Source organism: Lonchura striata, chromosome 2 (assembly GCF_050655825.1).
Source record: "Lonchura striata isolate lonStrDom1 chromosome 2, ASM5065582v1, whole genome shotgun sequence".
NCBI classification, from domain to species: domain Eukaryota; kingdom Metazoa; phylum Chordata; class Aves; order Passeriformes; family Estrildidae; genus Lonchura; species Lonchura striata.
The window spans coordinates 157,507,181-157,531,927 of record NC_140704.1 but is presented as its reverse complement, the minus strand read 5'-3'; the positions used below and the strand labels follow the sequence as shown (position 1 = coordinate 157,531,927).

The 24,747-nt window shown below is 51.1% G+C and overlaps 2 protein-coding genes across 4 annotated transcripts; both read right to left on the bottom strand.

The window, feature by feature from the left end:
- Nucleotides 1-310: 310 nt before the first annotated feature.
- LOC146768528 (uncharacterized) lies at nucleotides 311-1,152 on the bottom strand. 2 transcript variants are annotated; one of them, XM_085572780.1, is made up of 5 exons: nucleotides 1,024-1,152; nucleotides 904-945; nucleotides 650-816; nucleotides 485-565; nucleotides 311-404 (listed from the first exon to the last, which is right to left on the bottom strand). In XM_085572780.1, exons 1-5 carry the CDS (start codon nucleotides 1,029-1,031, stop codon nucleotides 379-381), a joined length of 324 nt encoding a protein of 107 aa, XP_085428906.1. In that variant the 5' UTR covers nucleotides 1,032-1,152; the 3' UTR covers nucleotides 311-378. The 2 variants fall into 2 exon arrangements, with proteins under 2 accessions (XP_085428906.1, XP_085428904.1); XM_085572778.1 differs by having other exon boundaries at nucleotides 904-1,032.
- A 467-nt stretch (nucleotides 1,153-1,619) lies between these two features.
- Nucleotides 1,620-9,047, bottom strand: LOC146768527 (uncharacterized). Of its 2 annotated transcripts, XM_085572782.1 has the most exons (8): nucleotides 7,043-9,047; nucleotides 5,438-6,675; nucleotides 5,256-5,360; nucleotides 3,503-3,566; nucleotides 3,383-3,424; nucleotides 3,129-3,295; nucleotides 2,964-3,044; nucleotides 1,620-2,883 (listed from the first exon to the last, which is right to left on the bottom strand). In XM_085572782.1, the coding sequence occupies exons 4-8, from the start codon at nucleotides 3,508-3,510 to the stop codon at nucleotides 2,858-2,860; spliced, it is 324 nt and encodes a 107-aa protein (XP_085428908.1). In that variant the 5' UTR covers nucleotides 3,511-3,566; nucleotides 5,256-5,360; nucleotides 5,438-6,675; nucleotides 7,043-9,047; the 3' UTR covers nucleotides 1,620-2,857. The 2 variants fall into 2 exon arrangements, with proteins under 2 accessions (XP_085428908.1, XP_085428907.1); XM_085572781.1 differs by lacking the exons at nucleotides 5,256-5,360; nucleotides 5,438-6,675; nucleotides 7,043-9,047 and having other exon boundaries at nucleotides 2,749-2,883; nucleotides 3,383-3,511.
- Nucleotides 9,048-24,747: the final 15,700 nt, after the last annotated feature.

Here is a 24,747-nt window from a genome sequence, read left to right as displayed (position 1 = left end):
CAGAGCAGCTCCAGGAAAAATATGTGCAGACACCCGTGACACAAGACAGGGACAGAGAGCTTTTGAAGAGAAGAAAGGACTGAGAGATCAAAAGAACACAGAGTGCACCAGAGACAAGTGACAGGACACACACCGGAACTGCTCTGCCCTGAGCACCTCAGCACTGTGATCAAAACAGACACTTTCCCTTTAGGTGGCCTAAGGAGATGCTTCTTGCACATCCCTGTCTCCAAAACTGACACAAAAACCCCTTCTAGAAAGTCCCAACCCAGCACCCCTCTTTCATCCCCTCTGTGGGTCATAACCCTCCACTTATCTTGTACGCAGCTGCGGATGCAAATCCCTCTTGAGTGTAGAAGGTGGCCATCTGCCTGTCTGCTAAGTTCCAGCTGTCACCTCTGGGTCTGCCAAGACAAAGAAAACTAAACATCAGAGCACGGTCTGAACAGCACATCGGCCAAAAACTTGTAATTCTGCTACTCACCGTTCTCCTCAGAATGCCCGGGTTCTTGGCCTGCACGCTTCAGACGTGCTTGGATTCCGACGCCGTCATTGCAGGGTACGCCTAGGTTAAGTGGAGACAAGGCGACATGACATTGCTGAAACATGACTGTACTCTCACACCCCCCTCCCTACCTCCCGGACTCACCGCAACTCCGCAGCCATTCCTCAGGGCTGCTCAGATGGGACCTTGAAATGCAGGATTGGAAGGCTCCGTCACAGGGTCCTGTAATGCTTCCAGAGAGATCCAAAGTGCATGAAACCTGATCCATCAGCCGGTTGGTGACAGAGGTATGCGTACTCCGAGTCGATTCCCTAAAGCACACAAACAAGAATGGATGCTTAGAGTCACACCAAAAACGGAAAGCTTAGCAAGAACAACTGCTTTGGTCCACTGCTCACCTGGCACACTTGGCCTTGACTGCTGCTATCTGCCTGGACCTCCTAAAAATAAAGGCAAAGAACACAGCTGTAACACGGTCACCATTTAGGCTGCCCCTGCAAATGCAGACAATGACTGACCTGCTCATGGGAAAATCTCCACACAAGACTGGGGCCCTCTGCCACTGATTTGGACTGTCTGCATCTGAAAGGAAGTTAGCACTAGTGTCAAATGGCTGCAAGACAACTTAGCAGAACCAAACATGTTATGTCAATATCCTAATACAATCTAGAGCCCAACTGCACCCAGCATTACAAATTTCAAGTCCCCAGGACTTGCGCTATTACAGGCTATGCAGCAGGGCAGATCAGCTCCGGGAAAAATACGTGCAGACACCCGTGACACAGGACAGGGAGAGAGAGCTTTTGTGGAGAAGAAAGGACTGAGAGACCCAAAGATCACAGAGTGCACCAGAGGCAAGTGACAGGACACACACCGGAACTGCTCTGCCCTGAGCACCTCAGCACTGTGGTCAAAACAGACACTTTTCCTTTAGCTGGCCTAAGGGGACACTTCTTGCACATCCCCGCTCCCAAAGCTGATTCAAAAGATCCTCCCAGCACACCCTCTTTCATCCCTCTATGGGTCTGAGCCCTATACTTATCTCTTGGGCATCTGTGGATGACAATCCATGTCGCATGTGAATGGAGGCTGCCTCGCATGCAGGAAATGTCTTATGGTCACCGGGCTGTGGTCCCGTGCTCAGCTACAATCGAGAACACCAAACATCACTGCATGATCTTAGCTGCACAATGGACAAAACCCAGCAATCCCGCTACTCACCGTTCTCCTAAGAATGCTCGGGCCGTGCACTTTGGCCAGGCTCGGAGGCTGCCACCGTCATCGCAGGGTCTGCCTGGGTTAAGAAGAGACATAGTGACTCAGCATTGCTGAAACCTAAGAGGACCTCGGCTCCCCCTCCCTACCTCGGCGACTCACCGCAACTCCTCAGCCATTGCCAATGGCTCCCTGGATGCCATCGTGAAATACAAAATTTCAAGGCTTCATCTCAGAGTCCTGAAATACTTCCAGAGGGCTCACAAGCACAGGAAATCCAGGCCATCAGCTGTCGGTCACAAAGGCTTGGCATACTCTGAGTGGATTCCCTAAAGCACACAAACAAGAATGGATGCTTACAGTTCAATCAAAAAGTAAAAGCTGAGCAAAAACAACTGCTTTGGTCCACTGCTCACCTGGCACACTTGGCCTTGACTGCTGCTGTCTGCCTGGACCTCCTAAAAATAAAGGTAAAGAGCACCGCTGTAATACAGTCACCATTTAGGCATCCCCTGCAAATGCAAACAGTGACTGACCTGCTCATGGAAACACCCTCACCCAGGACTGGGGCCCTCTTCCACAGATTTGAATTGTCTGCATCTGAAAGGAAGTTAGGACTAAAGTCAAACGGCTGCAGGACAACTTAGCATCACCAAACATGTTATGGCAAACTCCTGATACAATCTAGAGCCCAACTACACCCGGCATTACCAATTTCAAGTCCCCAGGACTTGTGCTATTACAGGCTATGCAGCAGGGCAGAGTAGCTCCAGGAAAAATATGTGCAGACACCTGTGACACAAGACAGGGACAGAGAGCTTTTGAAGAGAAGAAAGGACTGAGAGACCCAAAGAACACAGAGTGCACCAGAGACAAGTGACAGGACACACACTGGAACTGCTCTGCCCTGAGCACCTCAGCACTGTGGTCAAAAGAGACACTTTCCCTTTAGGTGGCCTAAGGAGATGCTTCTTGCACATCCCTGTCTCTAAAACTGACACAAAAACCCCTTCTAGAAAGTCCCAACCCAGCACCCCTCTTTCATCCCCTCTGTGGGTCATAACCCTCCACTTATCTTGTACGCAGCTGCGGATGCAAATCCCTCTTGAGTGTAGAAGGTGGCCATCTGCCTGTCTGCTAAGTTCCAGCTGTCACCTCTGGGTCTGCCAAGACAAAGAAAACTAAACATCAGTGCACGGTCTGAACAGCACATCGGCCAAAAACTTGTAATTCTGCTACTCACCGTCCTCCTCAGAATGCCCGGGTTCTTGGCCTGCACGCTTCAGACGTGCTTGGATTCCGACGCCGTCATTGCAGGGTACGCCTAGGTTAAGTGGAGACAAGGCGACATGACATTGCTGAAACATGACTGTACTCTCACACCCCCCTCCCTACCTCCCGGACTCACCGCAACTCCGCAGCCATTCCTCAGGGCTGCTCAGATGGGACCTTGAAATGCAGGATTGGAAGGCTCCGTCACAGGGTCCTGTAATGCTTCCAGAGAGATCCAAAGTGCATGAAACCTGATCCATCAGCCGGTTGGTGACAGAGGTATGCGTACTCCGAGTCGATTCCCTAAAGCACACAAACAAGAATGGATGCTTAGAGTCACACCAAAAACGGAAAGCTTAGCAAGAACAACTGCTTTGGTCCACTGCTCACCTGGCACACTTGGCCTTGACTGCTGCTATCTGCCTGGACCTCCTAAAAATAAAGGCAAAGAACACAGCTGTAACACGGTCACCATTTAGGCTGCCCCTGCAAATGCAGACAATGACTGACCTGCTCATGGGAAAATCTCCACACAAGACTGGGGCCCTCTGCCACTGATTTGGACTGTCTGCATCTGAAAGGAAGTTAGCACTAGTGTCAAATGGCTGCAAGACAACTTAGCAGAACCAAACATGTTATGTCAATATCCTAATACAATCTAGAGCCCAACTGCACCCAGCATTACAAATTTCAAGTCCCCAGGACTTGCGCTATTACAGGCTATGCAGCAGGGCAGATCAGCTCCGGGAAAAATACGTGCAGACACCCGTGACACAGGACAGGGAGAGAGAGCTTTTGTGGAGAAGAAAGGACTGAGAGACCCAAAGATCACAGAGTGCACCAGAGGCAAGTGACAGGACACACACCGGAACTGCTCTGCCCTGAGCACCTCAGCACTGTGGCCAAAACAGACACTTTTCCTTTAGCTGGCCTAAGGGGATGCTTCTTGCACATCCCTGCCCCCAAAGCTGATCCTAAAGGCCCTCCCAGCACATCCTCTTTCATCCCTCTATGGGTCTGAGCCCTATACTTATCTCTTGGGCAACTGTGGATGACAATCCATGTCGCATGTGAATGGAGGCTGCCTCGCATGCAGGAAATGTCCTATGGTCACCGGGCTGTGGTACCGTGCTCAGCTACAATCGCGAACACAAAACATCACTGCATGATCTTAGCTGTACAATGGACAAAACCCAGCAATCCCGCTACTCACCGTTCTCCTAAGAATGCTCGGGCCGTGCACTTTGGCCAGGCTCGGAGGCTGCCACCGTCATCGCAGGGTCTGCCTGGGTTAAGAAGAGACAAAGTGACTTGGCATTGCTGAAACCTAAGAGGACCTCGGCTCCCCCTCCCTACCTCGGCGACTCACCGCAACTCCTCAGCCATTGCCAATGGCTCCCTGGATGCCATCGTGAAATACAAAATTTCAAGGCTTCATCTCAGAGTCCAGCAATACTTCCAGAAGGCTCACAAGCACAGGAAATCCAGGCCGTCGGCTGTCGGTCACAAAGGCTTGGCATACTCTGAGTGGATTCCCTAAAGCACACAAACAAGAATGGATGCTTACAGTTCAATCAAAAAGTAAAAGCTGAGCAAAAACAACTGCTTTGGTCCACTGCTCACCTGGCACACTTGGCCTTGACTGCTGCTGTCTGCCTGGACCTCCTAAAAATAAAGGCAAAGAACACTGCTGTAACACGGTCACCATTTAGGCATCCCCTGCAAATGCAAACAATGACTGACCTGCACATAGGAAAACCCTCACCCAGGACTGGGGCTCTCTGCCACTGATTTCAGTTGTCAGCATCTGAAAGGAAGTTAGGACTAGTGTCAAATGGCTGCAGGACAACTTAACATCACCAAACATGTTATGTCTATCTCCCCATAAGATCTAGAGCCCAACTACATCCTGCATTAAAAATTTCAAGTCCCCAGGACTTGTGTTATTACAGGCTACGCAGCAGGGCAGAGCAGCTGCGGGACAAATACATGCAGACACGCATGACACAAGACAGGGACAGAGAGCTTTTGAAGAGAAGAAAGGACCGAGAGACCCAAAGAACACAGAGTGCACCAGAGACAAGTGACAGGACACACACCGGAACTGTTCTGCCCTGAGCACCTCAGCACTGTGACCAAAACAGACACTTTCCCTTTAGCTGGCCTAAGGGGACGCTTCTTACACATCCCTGCCCCCAAAGCTGATCCTAAAGGCCCTCCCAGCACCCTACTTTAATCCCCTCTGTGGACCTTAGCCCTCAACTTATCTCTCAGGCATCTGGGGATGAGAATCCCGTCGCGTGCCAATGGAGGCTGCCTCGCCTGCTGAGAATGTCCTATGGTCACCGGGCTGTGGTCCCGTGCTCAGCTACAATCGAGAACACCAAACATCACTGCATGATCTTAGCTGCACAATGGACAAAACCCAGCAATCCTGCTACTCACCGTTCTCCTAAGAATGCTCGGGCCGTGCACTTTGGCCAGGCTCGGAGGCTGCCACCGTCATCGCAGGATCTGCCTGGGTTAAGAAGAGATAAAGTGACTCGGCATTGCTGAAACCTAAGAGGACCTTGGCTCCCCCTCCCTACCTCGGCGACTCACCGCAACTCCTCAGCCATTGCCAAAGACTACCTGGCTGCCATCGTGAAATACGAAATTTCAAGGCTTCATCTCAGAGTCCAGCAATACTTCCAGAAGGCTCACAAGCACAAGAAATCCAGGCCATCAGCTGTTGGGGACAGGGGCTTGGCATACTCTGAGTGGATTCCCTAAAGCACACAAACAAGAACGGATGCTTACAGTTCAATCAAAAAGTAAAAGCTGAGCAAAAACAACTGCTTTGGTCCACTGCTCACCTGGCACACTTGGCCTTGACTGCTGCTGTCTGCCTGGACCTCCTGAAAATAAAGGCAAAGAACACTGCTGTAATACAGTCACCATTTAGGCTTCCCCTGCAAATGCAAACAATGACTGACCTGCTCATGGAAACACCCTCCCCCAGGACTGGGGCCCTCTTCCACAGATTTGAATTGTCTGCATCTGAAAGGAAGTTAGGACTAGTGTCAAATGCGTGCAGGACAACTTAGCATCACCAAACATGTTATGGCAACCTCCTGATACAATCTAGAGCCCAACTACACCCGGCATTACCAATTTCAAGTCCCCAGGACTTGTGCTAATACAGGCTATGCAGCAGGGCAGAGCAGCTCCAGGAAAAATATGTGCAGACACCTGTGATACAGGACAGGGAGAGAGAGCTTTTGAGGAGAAAAAAAGGACTGAGAGATGCAAAGATAATAGGGTGCACCAGAGACGAGTGACAGGACACACGCCAGCGCTGCTCTGCCCTGAGCAGCTCAGCACTGAGATCAAAACAGACGCTTTCCCTTTAGGTGGCCTTAGGAGACGCTTCTTGGGCATCCCCATCTCCAAAATTGACTCAAAAACCCCTCCTGGGGAGTCCCACCCGGCACCTCTCTTCCATTCCCTCTGTGGGTTGTAGCCCTGCACTTATCTTGCACGTATCAGGGGATGAAAATCCCCATCGGGTGCAGAAGGAAGACACTGCTCCCATCTCCAGGCCCTGGCCCTGACTTATCTTTTGGATGACTGGTGATGTGAATCCACGTTGGACCTGAAATGAGTCTGGCTCAGAGGAGATAGCCTGTTAGCCTCTTAGTCTGCTAAAATAAAGAACGGGAAAATCAATGGTTGTGTTTGGTGCTATGTGGGCCGAATCTCAGCAAGTCAGGTACTTATCCTCTCCTGAGTGTGCCTGGGTGTTCAAGTCTCCGGCCTCATCCTCAGTCTAAGGTATGGCTGTTATGATGAGTGGCATAGGGGTTAGAGAGGCAAAGCTACGTGGCATTTGTGTGAGTTCGGTGGATGAGCTTGTGTGCCGTATGACACGTGGATGCCTCTGCTATGCTTGTGAAAAGCCTTGCAGATATGCACCGTTTCTCACCCTACTGCCTGCAAACCCCCACCGGGATAACTCCTAACTCGGTACCCTGCTTACTCTCCCTCTCCTAGTCACAATCCTCAACTCACCTGAAGCCGCCGTCTCACACATCATCTTTGACACAGTGCGGATGCCTTCTGCGTCGTGATGAATCTGCTGGAAAAATGTTGCGCTCGACACAAACTGCAATTACTGGAAGTTGCCCTCCTCCTAAAAAAAGAAGAAAAAAATCAGAAATTACAAAAGCACCTTACCAGCCCTGAATACTCAACCCCAAACTGTGAATTTAAATACTCCCTGTGTTCGACGTTGTTTTCTTTGCAGTATCTTCAAAGTCTCTGTTGCATTAGAAGCCCAAAAGCAGCTGCAGAGAGCAAGCTAAGCTAAAGGAGCCTCTTCACCTGAATGAGAGGAGAGCTCTTATCCCAGCTGATCCCACTGAGGGAATGAAGCCCCTTGGGAAAGGCTGGGGTTAATATACCCCTGATTGGGCCCGCCTCTCGTTCCCGTGGCACCTGGGAAAAGGGAGGGGGCAAACCCCACAGAGTATAAAAGCCATCAGAGGAGCTGTGGCTATTTGGCTCCTCTGGCTTGAATTCAAGGAGAATAAAGGGCTGGATATAGAAGAAAACTCTTCAGGGAAATGACAGCTCTTTCTTTTTTCTACAACTGCTTGGAGCAAAAGGGCAAAAAAACTGGTAAGAAATAAAACTTTGTTTTTAGGCAGCATATCTAGATAAGTTGGGTGATTTGCTGTTAACTTATATAATTATTCCTCAGTGACTGCTAAGTAGTACTCAACCTGAGACTAAGGGTGGAGAAAAGTACTAATTTTATGAACAGTTTAAGTCTCCTTGGGGCTACTAATTAGGACTAACTACATTATGAATAAAAATAAGAAAAACAATAGGCTCCTGGACAGCATAAAGGTTAAGTACGTGCTAGGCTTGCCTTTCTCTGAGGTACTTAGTCCTAGGGCACAGAAAGAAGTGCCCTGAAAAGTAGTTTTAAATGCTGAAAAAGCATCTTAGAAGAGCCTCCTTCAAATTAATCCCTTAAAATGAAGAAATGGGTAAGTTGCCTCTACTGAAATGGATACCATGGCAAATAAATGGCTTCTGCCCTTTAACTTAATCCCCTCGAATATTGGGAAAAGAGAGGCTTTCCTCAATTTAAATCTCTCCAATTATGAAGACAGAGGGATTTTCCCCTCAATCCAAACCCTTAAGAAAGAGAGATAGCTCGGCTTCCCCCTCAATTTAAGCCTTAGGACAACAAAAAGGGTTACTCTTAATTCAAACCCATAAACAACATTGTCAAGGTTTTCCCCCTCTATTTAAACTGGAAAATAATGGAATATGGGGATTCCCTGTCAATTACCACCCCTAACAGCATAGAAAAGGCAGGGACTCTTTCAAATGAGACCATTAAAATTGCAGGGGAAGTGCATTTCCTCATTATTTGAAAGCAAGAAATAATGGAAAAGGAAGTTTTTTCCCATACTTTAAACCCCTTGTCTCTCCATAACCCCTCTTTTTTCTGGAAGTGCTGTGGAAGGTCTTGGGGTTCTAGGGAGGGACTGACACAATAAAAGGGGAAAGGTGAAAGCTCTCCTATGGAACCCCACATGCTGCCCGGCCTGCTCAGGTGCTGCCCCTTGGCAAGAGGGCTCTGCCCTCTGCATTTTCTCAAAGGGATGCTTCGTGCCCAGGTGGGTCCGGCTGCTCCCCGGTCCCAGCTGGATATTCCGACTGTAGCTCCTGGAGGGACGCTTGGGATACCCCTGTTAGCCCCTCTGGATTAGCAGCTCCCTGTGCAGGTGTGCGCAGGTAGCTGCACTAAAAGCAGCTGCTCACATGGGGAGCTGCTACACCTAAGAGTGGGGGATGAGGTGAAGAAAGGTCCTGTGGGGTGTTCCCTCCCCTACACAGCCCTCTGCCAGACCCTTAAACAATGGGGTGCCAGATTTTCATTGCCAAGATAATTAACAATCTTTCCCCTGGCCAAACAGGAATTGTGCTACCAAAATTGCAAACAGTGAATGATTTCTCACAGACCACAGCTGCCAACACCAGGAAATCTCGCTGCCCTTGGAGAGCAGCACACCTCCAGTGAAGAGACATCAACACACAGAGAGGGTGAGGTTGGTTTTATAGGGAAAAAGGGCAGAGGTTGGATCACGAGGTCTGTGGCTGCAAGTGACATTCTACATAATTTCGTTCTGAATGGCACAGGATTTATCCTGGAGCAAAACTGCTCCCACCAAGAATTCTGCCTGCCCTGGAAGAGACAAGCACCTCCTTGAAATTGAAACCAGAAAGTGTAGAGGGTGAGCCATGTTTCACAGAGAATACGGCCAGTGACAGAGTCCAAGACCCAGGGGCCATGAAAGAAGGGCCGCCCACTGAAAATCTGAATGCAGAAGGATGTGTTGTGGACCCAAGCTGCCCTGATGTTAATCAGGGGTTACCTTAAACATCCCAAGTACAACTCGCAAACTGACATCAGGAACCTGGACTGGTGAGTTTTCTTTCCCAGGCTAAAAGTCTGGAATTAGCACACAGGACCCCCTGGCCCTGGGTGGGCAGCTGACTGCAACAAATATGACCATCGAAGAATATCTCCCAGACCCCATCTGCCCCCACCTCAAACTTGTACTGCCCTGATACTCCCAATGGAGCCCTAAAAACTGACATCAGAAACCAGGACTGGTGAGTTTTCTTTCCCAGGGAAAAGGGCAGGAGTATGTGCCCAGGGGCTCCTGGCCCTCAGCAGGAACCTGACTTCAAAAACTCCAATCATCGAAGGATGTATCCCAGAACAAAGCTGTCCCCACCTCAAGCTTGCACTGCCGTGATAGTCCCATGGGAGCACTACAAACCGACATCAAGAAACTGGACTTTGAGTTTTCTTTCCCAGGGTAAAGGGCCAGAGTATGTGCCCAGAGGTCCCTGCCCATGAGCTGGCACCTGACTTCAAAAAATCCAAACATTGAAAGATGTATCCCTGACAAAAGCTGTCCCCACCTCAAACTTGCGCTGCCCAGATAGTCCGATGGGAACCCTAAAATATGACATCAAGAACCTGGACTGGTGAGTTTTCTTTCCCAGGTAAAAGAGCTGGAATTAGAGCACAGGACCCCCTGGCCTTCGGCAGGCGCCTGAATGCAACAAACAAGAACATCAAAGGATATCACCCAGACACCATCTGCCACAACCTCAAATTTGTGCTGCCCTCACAGTCCCAAGGGAGCCCTACAAACTGACATCAGGAACCTGGACTGGTGAGTTTTCTTTCCCAGGGAAAAGGGCTGGAGTATGGGCCCAGGGGGACCTGGCCCTGAGCTGGCAACTGACTTCAAAACATCGAAACATCAAAGGATGCATCCCAGGAAAAAGCTGTCCCCACCTCTAACTTGCACTGCTCTGAGAGTTCCAATGGAGCCCAACAAACTAACATCAGGAACCTGGACTGGTGAGTTTTCTTTCCCCGGCAAAAAGGCTGGAATTAGAGCACAGGTCCCCCTGGCCCTGGGTGAGCAGCTGACCGCATCAAATGCGAACACTGAAGAATATCTCCCAGACCCCAGCTGCCCCCACCTCAAACTTGTACTGCCCTGATAGTCCCAATGGAGCCCTACAAACTGACATCAAGAACCTGAACTGGTGTGTTTTCTTTCCCAGGGAAAAGAGCTGGAATTACAGCACAGGACCCCAAGGCTTTGGGCAGGCCCCAGACTGCAAAAAATATGAGCATTGAAGGATATCACCCAGACACCATCTGCCCCAACCTCTAACTTGTGCTGCCCTGAGAGACCCAAGGGAGCCCTACAAAATGACATCAGGAACCTGGACTGGTAAGCTTTCTTTTCCCAGCAAAAAGGCTGGAATTAGCGCACAGGTCCCCCTGGCCCTGGGCGGGCAGCTGACTGCATCAAATACGAACACTGAAGAATATCTCCCAGACCCCAGCTGCCCCCACATCAAACTGGTGCTGCCCTGATAGACCCAAGGGAGCATTAAAAACTGACATCAGGAACCTGGACTGGTGTGATTTCTTTCCCAGGGAAAAGGCTGGAATTAGCACTCAGGACCCCCTGACCCCGGGTGGGAGGCTGACTGCAACAAATAGGAACATCAAAGAATAGCTCCCAGAACGAAGCTGTCCCCAACTCAAACTTGTGCTGCCAGTACAGTGCCAAGGGAGTCCTACAAACTGACATCAGGATCCTGGACTGGTGAGTTTTCTATCGCAGAGAAAATGGCCAAAGTATGTGCCCAGGGGGCCCTGGCCCTGAGCTACCGCCTGAATGCGAAAACTACAAACATCGAAGGATGCATCCCAGAACAAAGCTGTCCGCACCTGAAACTTGCGCTGCCCTGACAGTCCCAATGGTACCCTAGAAACTGACATCAGGAACCTGGACTGCTGTGTTTCCTTTCCCAGGGAAAAGGCTGGAATTTGCGCACAGGTCCCCTGACCCCGGGTGGGCGCCTGACTGCAAAAATAAGAACATCAAAGGATATATCCGAGACTTCATCTGCCCCCGCCTCAAACTTGCGCTGCCCTGAGAGTCCCAAGGGAGCCCTACAAACTGACATCAGGAACCTGGACTGGTGAGTTTTCTTTCCAGGGAAAAGTCTGGGAAAGGTGCCCAGGCGCCCCTGGCCCTGGGTGGGCACCTGAATTCAAAAACCCCAAACATCGAAGGATGCATCCCAGAACAAAGCTGTCCCCACCTCAAACTTGCGCTGCCCTGACAGTCCCAATGGTTCCCTAGAAACTGACATCAGGAACCTGGACTGGTGAGTTTTCTTTCCAGGGAAAAGGCTGGAAAATATGCCCAGGGGCCCCAGGACCTGAGCTGGCGCCTCACTCCAAAAACTCCAAACATCCAAGGATGCATCCCAGAACAAAGCTGTCCCCAACTCAAACTTGTGTTGCCCAGATAGACCCAAGGGATCCCTACGAACTGAGATCAAGAACCTGGACTGGTGAGCTTTCTTTCCCAGGCAAAAAGGCTGGAATTAGACCACAGGACCCCCTGACCCCGGGTGGGAGGCTGACTGCAACAAATAGGAACATCAAAGAATATCTCCCAGAACGAAGCTGTCCCCACCTCAAATTTGTGCTGCCTGTACAATGCCAAGGGAAACCTACAAACTGACATCAGGATCCTGGACTGGTGAGTTTTCTTTCCCAGGGAAAATGGCCAAAGTATGTGCCCAGGGGCCCCTGGCCCTGAGCTACCGCCTGAATGCAAAAACTACAAACATCGAAGGATGCATCCCAGAACAAAGCTGTCCCCACCTGAAACTTGTGCTGCCAGTACATTGCCAAGGGAGACCTACAAACTGACATCAGAAACCTGGACTGGTGAGTTTTCTTTCGCCAGGAAAATGGCCAAAATATTTGCCCAGGGGCCCCTGGCCCTGAGCTACCGCCTGAATGCGAAAACTACAAACATCGAAGGATGCATCCCAGAACAAAGCTGTCCCCACCTGAAACTTGCGCTGCCCTGACAGTCCCAATGGTTCCCTAGAAACTGACATCAGGATCCTGGACTGGTGAGTTTCCTTTCCCAGGGAAAAGGCTGGAATTAGCGCTCAGGACCCCCTGGCCCTGACCTGACTCCTCACTCCTAAAACTCCAAACATTCAAGTATGCATCCCAGAATGAAGCTGTCCCCACCTCAAACTTGTGCTGACCGTACAGTGCCAAAGGGAGACCTACAAACTGACATCAGGAACTTGGACTGATGAGTTTTCTTTCCCAGGGAAAAAGGCTGGAATTTGTGCACAAGTCCCCTGACCCCGGGTGGGCGCCTGACTGCAAAAATAAGAACATCAAAGGATATATCCGAGACTTCATCTGCCCCCACCTCAAACTTGCGCTGCCCTGCGAGTCCCAAGGGAGCCCTACAAACTGACATCAGGAACCTGGACTGGTGAGTTTTCTTTCCAGGGAAAACGCTGGAAAATGTGCCAGGGGCCCCTGGCCCTGAGCTGTTGCCTCACTCCAAAAACTCCAAACATCCAAGGATGCATCCCAGAACAAAGCTGTCCCCACCTAAAACTTGTGCTGCCCTGAGAGTCCCAAGGGAGGCCTACAAACTGACATCAGGAACCTGGACTGGTGAGTTTTCTTTTCCAGGGAAAAAGTCTGGAATTTGCGCACAAGACCCTGTGGCCCTGGGCTGGGCCCTGACGGCAACATGTACAAACATCAAAGGATATCTCCGAGACTTCATCTGCCCCAACATGTAACTTGTGCTGCCCTGAGAGTCCCAAGCAAGCCCTACAAACTGACATGAGGAACTTGGACTGGTGAGTTTTCTTTCCCAGGGAAAATGGCTAGAATTAGAGCAAAGGTCCCCCTGGCCTTGGGCAGGCGCCTGACTGCAACTCGTAAGACCATCAAAGGATATCTCCGAGACTTCATCTGCCCCCACCTCAAACTTGCTCTGCCCTGAGGGTCCCAACAGAGCACTACAAACTGACATCAACAACCTGAACTGGTGAGTTTTCTTTACTCAGTGAAAAAAGCTGGAATTTGCGCACAGGTCCCCTGACACAGGGTGGGCGCCTGACTGCAAAAATAAGAACATGAAAGGATATATCCGAGACTTCATCTGCCCCCACCTCAAACTTGCGCTGCCCTGAGAGTCCCAAGGGAGCCCTACAAACTGACATCAGGAACCTGGACTGGTGAGTTTTCTTTCCAGGGAAAAGGCTGGAAAATATGCCCAGGGGCCCCAGGACCTGAGCTGGCGCCTCACTCCAAAAACTCCAAACATCGAAGGATGCATCCCAGAACAATGCTGTCCCCACCTCAAACTTGTGTTGCCCAGATAGACCCAAGGGATCCCTACGAACTGAGATCAAGAACCTGGACTGGTAAGCTTTCTTTCCCAGGCAAAAAGGCTGGAATTAGACCACAGGTCCCCCTGACCCCGGGTGGGAGGCTGACTGCAACAAATAGGAACATCAAAGAATATCTCCCAGAACGAAGCTGTCCCCACTTCAAATTTCTGCTGCCTGTACAATGCCAAGGGAAACCTACAAACTGACATCAGGATCCTGGACTGGTGAGTTTTCTTTCCCAGGGAAAATGGCCAAAGTATGTGCCCAGGGGCCCCTGGCCCTGAGCTACCGCCTGAATGCAAAAACTACAAACATCGAAGGATGCATCCCAGAACAAAGCTGTCCCCACCTGAAACTTGCGCTGCCCTGACAGTCCCAATGGTACCCTAGAAACTGACATCAGGAACCTGGACTGCTGTGTTTCCTTTCCCAGGGAAAAGGCTGGAATTTGCGCACAGGTCCCCTGACCCCGGGTGGGCGCCTGACTGCAAAAATAAGAACATCAAAGGATATATCCGAGACTTCATCTGCCCCCGCCTCAAACTTGCGCTGCCCTGCGAGTCCCAAGGGAGCCCTACAAACTGACATCAGGAACCTGGACTGGTGAGTTTTCTTTCCCAGGGAAAAAGTCTGGAATTTGCGCACAAGACCCTGTGGCCCTGGGCTGGGCCCTGACGGCAACATGTACAAACATCAAAGGATATCTCCGAGACTTCATCTGCCCCAACATGTAACTTGTGCTGCCCTGAGAGTCCCAAGCAAGCCCTACAAACTGACATGAGGAACTTGGACTGGTGAGTTTTCTTTCCCAGGGAAAATGGCTAGAATTAGAGCAAAGGTCCCCCTGGCCTTGGGCAGGCGCCTGACTGCAACTCATAAGACCATCAAAGGATATCTCCGAGACTTCATCTGCCCCCACCTCAAACTTGCTCTGCCCTGAGGGTCCCAACAGAGCACTACAAACTGACATCAACAACCTGAACTGGTGAGTTTTCTTTACTCAGTGAAAAAAGCTGGAATTTGCGCACAGGTCCCCTGACACAGGGTGGGTGCCTGACTGCAAAAATAAGAACATGAAAGGATATATCCGAGACTTCATCTGCCCCCACCTCAAACTTGCGCTGCCCTGAGAGTCCCAAGGGAGCCCTACAAACTGACATCAGGAACCTGGACTGGTGAGTTTTCTTTCCAGGGAAAAGGCTGGAAAATATGCCCAGGGGCCCCAGGACCTGAGCTGGCGCCTCACTCCAAAAACTCCAAACATCCAAGGATGCATCCCAGAACAAAGCTGTCCCCACCTCAAACTTGTGTTGCCCAGATAGACCCAAGGGATCCCTACGAACTGAGATCAAGAACCTGGACTGGTGAGCTTTCTTTCCCAGGCAAAAAGGCTGGAATTAGACCACAGGACCCCCTGACCCCGGGTGGGAGGCTGACTGCAACAAATAGGAACATCAAAGAATATCTCCCAGAACGAAGCTGTCCCCACTTCAAATTTGTGCTGCCTGTACAATGCCAAGGGAAACCTACAAACTGACATCAGGATCCTGGACTGGTGAGTTTTCTTTCCCAGGGAAAATGGCCAAAGTATGTGCCCAGGGGCCCCTGGCCCTGAGCTACCGCCTGAATGCAAAAACTACAAACATCGAAGGATGCATCCCAGAACAAAGCTGTCCCCACCTGAAACTTGTGCTGCCAGTACATTGCCAAGGGAGACCTACAAACTGACATCAGAAACCTGGACTGGTGAGTTTTCTTTCGCCGGGAAAATGGCCAAAATATTTGCCCAGGGGCCCCTGGCCCTGAGCTACCGCCTGAATGCGAAAACTACAAACATCGAAGGATGCATCCCAGAACAAAGCTGTCCCCACCTGAAACTTGCGCTGCCCTGACAGTCCCAATGGTTCCCTAGAAACTGACATCAGGATCCTGGACTGGTGAGTTTCCTTTCCCAGGGAAAAGGCTGGAATTAGCGCTCAGGACCCCCTGGCCCTGACCTGACTCCTCACTCCTAAAACTCCAAACATTCAAGTATGCATCCCAGAATGAAGCTGTCCCCACCTCAAACTTGTGCTGACCGTACAGTGCCAAAGGGAGACCTACAAACTGACATCAGGAACTTGGACTGATGAGTTTTCTTTCCCAGGGAAAAAGGCTGGAATTTGTGCACAAGTCCCCTGACCCCGGGTGGGCGCCTGACTGCAAAAATAAGAACATCAAAGGATATATCCGAGACTTCATCTGCCCCCACCTCAAACTTGCGCTGCCCTGCGAGTCCCAAGGGAGCCCTACAAACTGACATCAGGAACCTGGACTGGTGAGTTTTCTTTCCAGGGAAAACGCTGGAAAATGTGCCAGGGGCCCCTGGCCCTGAGCTGTTGCCTCACTCCAAAAACTCCAAACATCCAAGGATGCATCCCAGAACAAAGCTGTCCCCACCTTAAACTTGTGCTGCCCTGAGAGTCCCAAGGGAGGCCTACAAACTGACATCAGGAACCTGGACTGGTGAGTTTTCTTTTCCAGGGAAAAAGTCTGGAATTTGCGCACAAGAGCCTGTGGCCCTGGGCTGGGCCCTGACGGCAACATGTACAAACATCAAAGGATATCTCCGAGACTTCATCTGCCCCAACATGTAACTTGTGCTGCCCTGAGAGTCCCAAGCAAGCCCTACAAACTGACATGAGGAACTTGGACTGGTGAGTTTTCTTTCCCAGGGAAAATGGCTAGAATTAGAGCAAAGGTCCCCCTGGCCTTGGGCAGGCGCCTGACTGCAACTCATAAGACCATCAAAGGATATCTCCGAGACTTCATCTGCCCCCACCTCAAACTTGCTCTGCCCTGAGGGTCCCAACAGAGCACTACAAACTGACATCAACAACCTGAACTGGTGAGTTTTCTTTACTCAGTGAAAAAAGCTGGAATTTGCGCACAGGTCCCCTGACACAGGGTGGGCGCCTGACTGCAAAAATAAGAACATGAAAGGATATATCCGAGACTTCATCTGCCCCCACCTCAAACTTGCGCTGCCCTGAGAGTCCCAAGGGAGCCCTACAAACTGACATCAGGAACCTGGACTGGTGAGTTTTCTTTCCAGGGAAAAGGCTGGAAAATATGCCCAGGGGCCCCAGGACCTGAGCTGGCGCCTCACTCCAAAAACTCCAAACATCCAAGGATGCATCCCAGAACAAAGCTGTCCCCACCTCAAACTTGTGTTGCCCAGATAGACCCAAGGGATCCCTACGAACTGAGATCAAGAACCTGGACTGGTGAGCTTTCTTTCCCAGGCAAAAAGGCTGGAATTAGACCACAGGACCCCCTGACCCCGGGTGGGAGGCTGACTGCAACAAATAGGAACATCAAAGAATATCTCCCAGAACGAAGCTGTCCCCACTTCAAATTTGTGCTGCCTGTACAATGCCAAGGGAAACCTACAAACTGACATCAGGATCCTGGACTGGTGAGTTTTCTTTCCCAGGGAAAATGGCCAAAGTATGTGCCCAGGGGCCCCTGGCCCTGAGCTACCGCCTGAATGCAAAAACTACAAACATCGAAGGATGCATCCCAGAACAAAGCTGTCCCCACCTGAAACTTGCGCTGCCCTGACAGTCCCAATGGTACCCTAGAAACTGACATCAGGAACCTGGACTGCTGTGTTTCCTTTCCCAGGGAAAAGGCTGGAATTTGCGCACAGGTCCCCTGACCCCGGGTGGGCGCCTGACTGCAAAAATAAGAACATCAAAGGATATATCCGAGACTTCATCTGCCCCCGCCTCAAACTTGCGCTGCCCTGCGAGTCCCAAGGGAGCCCTACAAACTGACATCAGGAACCTGGACTGGTGAGTTTTCTTTCCCAGGGAAAAAGTCTGGAATTTGCGCACAAGAGCCTGTGGCCCTGGGCTGGGCCCTGACGGCAACATGTACAAACATCAAAGGATATCTCCGAGACTTCATCTGCCCCAACATGTAACTTGTGCTGCCCTGAGAGTCCCAAGCAAGCCCTACAAACTGACATGAGGAACTTGGACTGGTGAGTTTTCTTTCCCAGGGAAAATGGCTAGAATTAGAGCAAAGGTCCCCCTGGCCTTGGGCAGGCGCCTGACTGCAACTCATAAGACCATCAAAGGATATCTCCGAGACTTCATCTGCCCCCACCTCAAACTTGCTCTGCCCTGAGGGTCCCAACAGAGCACTACAAACTGACATCAACAACCTGAACTGGTGAGTTTTCTTTACTCAGTGAAAAAAGCTGGAATTTGCGCACAGGTCCCCTGACCCCGGGTGGGCACCTGGCTGCAAAAATAAGAACATCAAAGGATATGTCCGAGACTTCATCTGCCCCCACCTCAAACTTGCGCTGCCCTGAGAGTCCCAAGGGAGCCCTGCAAACTGACATCAGGAACCTGGACTGGTGAGTTTTCTTTCCAGGGAAAACACTGGAAAATGTGCCAGGGGCCCCTGGCCCTGAGCTGTTGCCTCACTTCAAAAACTCCAATCATCCAAGGATGCATCCCAGAACAAAGCTGTCCCCACCTCAAACTTGTGTTGCCCTGATAGACCCAAGGGATCCCTACGAACTGAGATCAAGAACCTGGACTGGTGAGCTTTCTTTCCCAGGCAAAAAGGCTGGAATTAGACCACAGGACCCCCTGACCCCGGGTGGGAGGCTGACTGCAACAAATAGGAACATCAAAGAATATCTCCCAGAACGAAGCTGTCCCCACCTCAAACTTGTGCTGCCCGTACAGTACCAAGGGAGACCTCCAAACTGACATCAGGAACCTGGACTGGTGAGCTTTCTTTCCCAGGCAAAAAGGCTGGAATTAGACCACAGGACCCCCTGACCCCGGGTGGGAGGCTGACTGCAACAAATAGGAACATCAAAGAATATCTCCCAGAACGAAGCTGTCCCCACCTCAAACTTGTGCTGCCCGTACAGTGCCAAGGGAGACCTCCAAACTGACATCAGGAACCTGGACTGGTGAGTTTTCTTTCCCAGGCAAAAAGTCTGGAATTTGCGCACAAGACCCTGTGGTCCTGGGCTGGGCCCTGACGGCAACATGTACAAACATCATAGGATATCTCCGAGACTTCATCTGCCCCAACATTTAACTTGTGCTGCCAGTACAGTGCGAAGGGAGACCTACAAACTGACATCAGGAACCTGGACTGGTGAGTTTTCTTTCCAGGGAAAAATTCTGGGATACGTGCCCAGGTGCCCCCGGCCCTGGGTGGGCACCTGAATGCAAAAAATCAAAACATCCAAGGATGCATCCCAGAACAAAGCTGTCCCCACCTGAAACTTGCGCTGCCCTGACAGTCCCAATGGTACCCTAGAAACTGACATCAGGAACCTGGGCTGCTGTGTTTCCTTTCCCAGGGAAAAGGCTGGAATTTGCGCACAGGTCCCCTGACCCCGGGTGGGCGCCTGGCTGCAAAAATAAGAACATCAAAGGATATATCCGAGACTTCATCTGCCCCCGCCTCAAACTTGCGCTGCCCTGAGAGTCCCAAGGGAGCCCTACAAACTGACATCAGGAACCTGGACTGGTGAGTTTTCTTTCCAGGGAAAAGTCTGGGAAAGGTGCCCAGGCGCCCCTGGCCCTGGGTGGGCACCTGAATTCAAAAACCCCAAACATCGAAGGATGCATCCCAGAACAAAGCTGTCCCCACCTCAAACTTGCGCTGCCCTGACAGTCCCAATGGTTCCCTAGAAACTGACATCAGGAACCTGGACTGGTGAGTTTTCTTTCCAGGGAAAAGGCTGGAAAATATGCCCAGGGGCCCCAGGACCTGAGCTGGCGCCTCACTCCAAAAACTCCAAACATCCAAGGATGCATCCCAGAACAAAGCTGTCCCCACCTCAAACTTGTGTTGCCCAGATAGACCCAAGGGATCCCTACGAACTGAGATCAAGAACCTGGACTGGTGAGCTTTCTTTCCCAGGCAAAAAGGCTGGAATTAGACCACAGGACCCCCTGACCCCGGGTGGGAGGCTGACTGCAACAAATAGGAACATCAAAGAATATCTCCCAGAACGAAGCTGTCCCCACTTCAAATTTGTGCTGCCTGTACAATGCCAAGGGAAACCTACAAACTGACATCAGGATCCTGGACTGGTGAGTTTTCTTTCCCAGGGAAAATGGCCAAAGTATGTGCCCAGGGGCCCCTGGCCCTGAGCTACCGCCTGAATGCAAAAACTACAAACATCGAAGGATGCATCCCAGAACAAAGCTGTCCCCACCTGAAACTTGTGCTGCCAGTACATTGCCAAGGGAGACCTACAAACTGACATCAGAAACCTGGACTGGTGAGTTTTCTTTCGCCGGGAAAATGGCCAAAATATTTGCCCAGGGGCCCCTGGCCCTGAGCTACCGCCTGAATGCGAAAACTACAAACATCGAAGGATGCATCCCAGAACAAAGCTGTCCCCACCTGAAACTTGCGCTGCCCTGACAGTCCCAATGGTTCCCTAGAAACTGACATCAGGATCCTGGACTGGTGAGTTTCCTTTCCCAGGGAAAAGGCTGGAATTAGCGCTCAGGACCCCCTGGCCCTGACCTGACTCCTCACTCCTAAAACTCCAAACATTCAAGTATGCATCCCAGAATGAAGCTGTCCCCACCTCAAACTTGTGCTGACCGTACAGTGCCAAAGGGAGACCTACAAACTGACATCAGGAACTTGGACTGATGAGTTTTCTTTCCCAGGGAAAAAGGCTGGAATTTGTGCACAAGTCCCCTGACCCCGGGTGGGCGCCTGACTGCAAAAATAAGAACATCAAAGGATATATCCGAGACTTCATCTGCCCCCACCTCAAACTTGCGCTGCCCTGCGAGTCCCAAGGGAGCCCTACAAACTGACATCAGGAACCTGGACTGGTGAGTTTTCTTTCCAGGGAAAACGCTGGAAAATGTGCCAGGGGCCCCTGGCCCTGAGCTGTTGCCTCACTCCAAAAACTCCAAACATCCAAGGATGCATCCCAGAACAAAGCTGTCCCCACCTTAAACTTGTGCTGCCCTGAGAGTCCCAAGGGAGGCCTACAAACTGACATCAGGAACCTGGACTGGTGAGTTTTCTTTTCCAGGGAAAAAGTCTGGAATTTGCGCACAAGAGCCTGTGGCCCTGGGCTGGGCCCTGACGGCAACATGTACAAACATCAAAGGATATCTCCGAGACTTCATCTGCCCCAACATGTAACTTGTGCTGCCCTGAGAGTCCCAAGCAAGCCCTACAAACTGACATGAGGAACTTGGACTGGTGAGTTTTCTTTCCCAGGGAAAATGGCTAGAATTAGAGCAAAGGTCCCCCTGGCCTTGGGCAGGCGCCTGACTGCAACTCATAAGACCATCAAAGGATATCTCCGAGACTTCATCTGCCCCCACCTCAAACTTGCTCTGCCCTGAGGGTCCCAACAGAGCACTACAAACTGACATCAACAACCTGAACTGGTGAGTTTTCTTTACTCAGTGAAAAAAGCTGGAATTTGCGCACAGGTCCCCTGACACAGGGTGGGCGCCTGACTGCAAAAATAAGAACATGAAAGGATATATCCGAGACTTCATCTGCCCCCACCTCAAACTTGCGCTGCCCTGAGAGTCCCAAGGGAGCCCTACAAACTGACATCAGGAACCTGGACTGGTGAGTTTTCTTTCCAGGGAAAAGGCTGGAAAATATGCCCAGGGGCCCCAGGACCTGAGCTGGCGCCTCACTCCAAAAACTCCAAACATCCAAGGATGCATCCCAGAACAAAGCTGTCCCCACCTCAAACTTGTGTTGCCCAGATAGACCCAAGGGATCCCTACGAACTGAGATCAAGAACCTGGACTGGTGAGCTTTCTTTCCCAGGCAAAAAGGCTGGAATTAGACCACAGGACCCCCTGACCCCGGGTGGGAGGCTGACTGCAACAAATAGGAACATCAAAGAATATCTCCCAGAACGAAGCTGTCCCCACTTCAAATTTGTGCTGCCTGTACAATGCCAAGGGAAACCTACAAACTGACATCAGGATCCTGGACTGGTGAGTTTTCTTTCCCAGGGAAAATGGCCAAAGTATGTGCCCAGGGGCCCCTGGCCCTGAGCTACCGCCTGAATGCAAAAACTACAAACATCGAAGGATGCATCCCAGAACAAAGCTGTCCCCACCTGAAACTTGCGCTGCCCTGACAGTCCCAATGGTACCCTAGAAACTGACATCAGGAACCTGGACTGCTGTGTTTCCTTTCCCAGGGAAAAGGCTGGAATTTGCGCACAGGTCCCCTGACCCCGGGTGGGCGCCTGACTGCAAAAATAAGAACATCAAAGGATATATCCGAGACTTCATCTGCCCCCGCCTCAAACTTGCGCTGCCCTGCGAGTCCCAAGGGAGCCCTACAAACTGACATCAGGAACCTGGACTGGTGAGTTTTCTTTCCCAGGGAAAAAGTCTGGAATTTGCGCACAAGAGCCTGTGGCCCTGGGCTGGGCCCTGACGGCAACATGTACAAACATCAAAGGATATCTCCGAGACTTCATCTGCCCCAACATGTAACTTGTGCTGCCCTGAGAGTCCCAAGCAAGCCCTACAAACTGACATGAGGAACTTGGACTGGTGAGTTTTCTTTCCCAGGGAAAATGGCTAGAATTAGAGCAAAGGTCCCCCTGGCCTTGGGCAGGCGCCTGACTGCAACTCATAAGACCATCAAAGGATATCTCCGAGACTTCATCTGCCCCCACCTCAAACTTGCTCTGCCCTGAGGGTCCCAACAGAGCACTACAAACTGACATCAACAACCTGAACTGGTGAGTTTTCTTTACTCAGTGAAAAAAGCTGGAATTTGCGCACAGGTCCCCTGACCCCGGGTGGGCACCTGGCTGCAAAAATAAGAACATCAAAGGATATGTCCGAGACTTCATCTGCCCCCACCTCAAACTTGCGCTGCCCTGAGAGTCCCAAGGGAGCCCTGCAAACTGACATCAGGAACCTGGACTGGTGAGTTTTCTTTCCAGGGAAAACACTGGAAAATGTGCCAGGGGCCCCTGGCCCTGAGCTGTTGCCTCACTTCAAAAACTCCAATCATCCAAGGATGCATCCCAGAACAAAGCTGTCCCCACCTCAAACTTGTGTTGCCCTGATAGACCCAAGGGATCCCTACGAACTGAGATCAAGAACCTGGACTGGTGAGCTTTCTTTCCCAGGCAAAAAGGCTGGAATTAGACCACAGGACCCCCTGACCCCGGGTGGGAGGCTGACTGCAACAAATAGGAACATCAAAGAATATCTCCCAGAACGAAGCTGTCCCCACCTCAAACTTGTGCTGCCCGTACAGTACCAAGGGAGACCTCCAAACTGACATCAGGAACCTGGACTGGTGAGCTTTCTTTCCCAGGCAAAAAGGCTGGAATTAGACCACAGGACCCCCTGACCCCGGGTGGGAGGCTGACTGCAACAAATAGGAACATCAAAGAATATCTCCCAGAACGAAGCTGTCCCCACCTCAAACTTGTGCTGCCCGTACAGTGCCAAGGGAGACCTCCAAACTGACATCAGGAACCTGGACTGGTGAGTTTTCTTTCCCAGGCAAAAAGTCTGGAATTTGCGCACAAGACCCTGTGGTCCTGGGCTGGGCCCTGACGGCAACATGTACAAACATCATAGGATATCTCCGAGACTTCATCTGCCCCAACATTTAACTTGTGCTGCCAGTACAGTGCGAAGGGAGACCTACAAACTGACATCAGGAACCTGGACTGGTGAGTTTTCTTTCCAGGGAAAAATTCTGGGATACGTGCCCAGGTGCCCCCGGCCCTGGGTGGGCACCTGAATGCAAAAAATCAAAACATCCAAGGATGCATCCCAGAACAAAGCTGTCCCCACCTGAAACTTGCGCTGCCCTGACAGTCCCAATGGTACCCTAGAAACTGACATCAGGAACCTGGGCTGCTGTGTTTCCTTTCCCAGGGAAAAGGCTGGAATTTGCGCACAGGTCCCCTGACCCCGGGTGGGCGCCTGGCTGCAAAAATAAGAACATCAAAGGATATATCCGAGACTTCATCTGCCCCCGCCTCAAACTTGCGCTGCCCTGAGAGTCCCAAGGGAGCCCTACAAACTGACATCAGGAACCTGGACTGGTGAGTTTTCTTTCCAGGGAAAAGTCTGGGAAAGGTGCCCAGGCGCCCCTGGCCCTGGGTGGGCACCTGAATTCAAAAACCCCAAACATCGAAGGATGCATCCCAGAACAAAGCTGTCCCCACCTCAAACTTGCGCTGCCCTGACAGTCCCAATGGTTCCCTAGAAACTGACATCAGGAACCTGGACTGGTGAGTTTTCTTTCCAGGGAAAAGGCTGGAAAATATGCCCAGGGGCCCCAGGACCTGAGCTGGCGCCTCACTCCAAAAACTCCAAACATCCAAGGATGCATCCCAGAACAAAGCTGTCCCCACCTCAAACTTGTGTTGCCCAGATAGACCCAAGGGATCCCTACGAACTGAGATCAAGAACCTGGACTGGTGAGCTTTCTTTCCCAGGCAAAAAGGCTGGAATTAGACCACAGGACCCCCTGACCCCGGGTGGGAGGCTGACTGCAACAAATAGGAACATCAAAGAATATCTCCCAGAACGAAGCTGTCCCCACTTCAAATTTGTGCTGCCTGTACAATGCCAAGGGAAACCTACAAACTGACATCAGGATCCTGGACTGGTGAGTTTTCTTTCCCAGGGAAAATGGCCAAAGTATGTGCCCAGGGGCCCCTGGCCCTGAGCTACCGCCTGAATGCAAAAACTACAAACATCGAAGGATGCATCCCAGAACAAAGCTGTCCCCACCTGAAACTTGTGCTGCCAGTACATTGCCAAGGGAGACCTACAAACTGACATCAGAAACCTGGACTGGTGAGTTTTCTTTCGCCGGGAAAATGGCCAAAATATTTGCCCAGGGGCCCCTGGCCCTGAGCT

Bases quoted from the DNA above. Each gene is read 5' to 3' on its own strand.
- LOC146768528 (XM_085572778.1), bottom strand. From the start codon at position 1,031: ATGAGCAGGTCAGTCATTGTCTGCATTTGCAGGGGCAGCCTAAATGGT. The intron at 566-649 runs GTGAGTCCGGGA...CACTTAACCTAG, and splicing joins GGAATGGCTGCGGAGTTGCG to GCGTACCCTGCAATGACGGC. The intron at 405-484 runs GTGAGTAGCAGA...TTGTCTTGGCAG, and splicing joins CGGGCATTCTGAGGAGAACG to ACCCAGAGGTGACAGCTGGA.
- LOC146768527 (XM_085572781.1), bottom strand. From the start codon at position 3,510: ATGAGCAGGTCAGTCATTGTCTGCATTTGCAGGGGCAGCCTAAATGGT. The intron at 3,296-3,382 runs GTGAGCAGTGGA...TGTGTGCTTTAG, and splicing joins GTCAAGGCCAAGTGTGCCAG to GGAATCGACTCGGAGTACGC. The intron at 2,884-2,963 runs GTGAGTAGCAGA...TTGTCTTGGCAG, and splicing joins CGGGCATTCTGAGGAGGACG to ACCCAGAGGTGACAGCTGGA.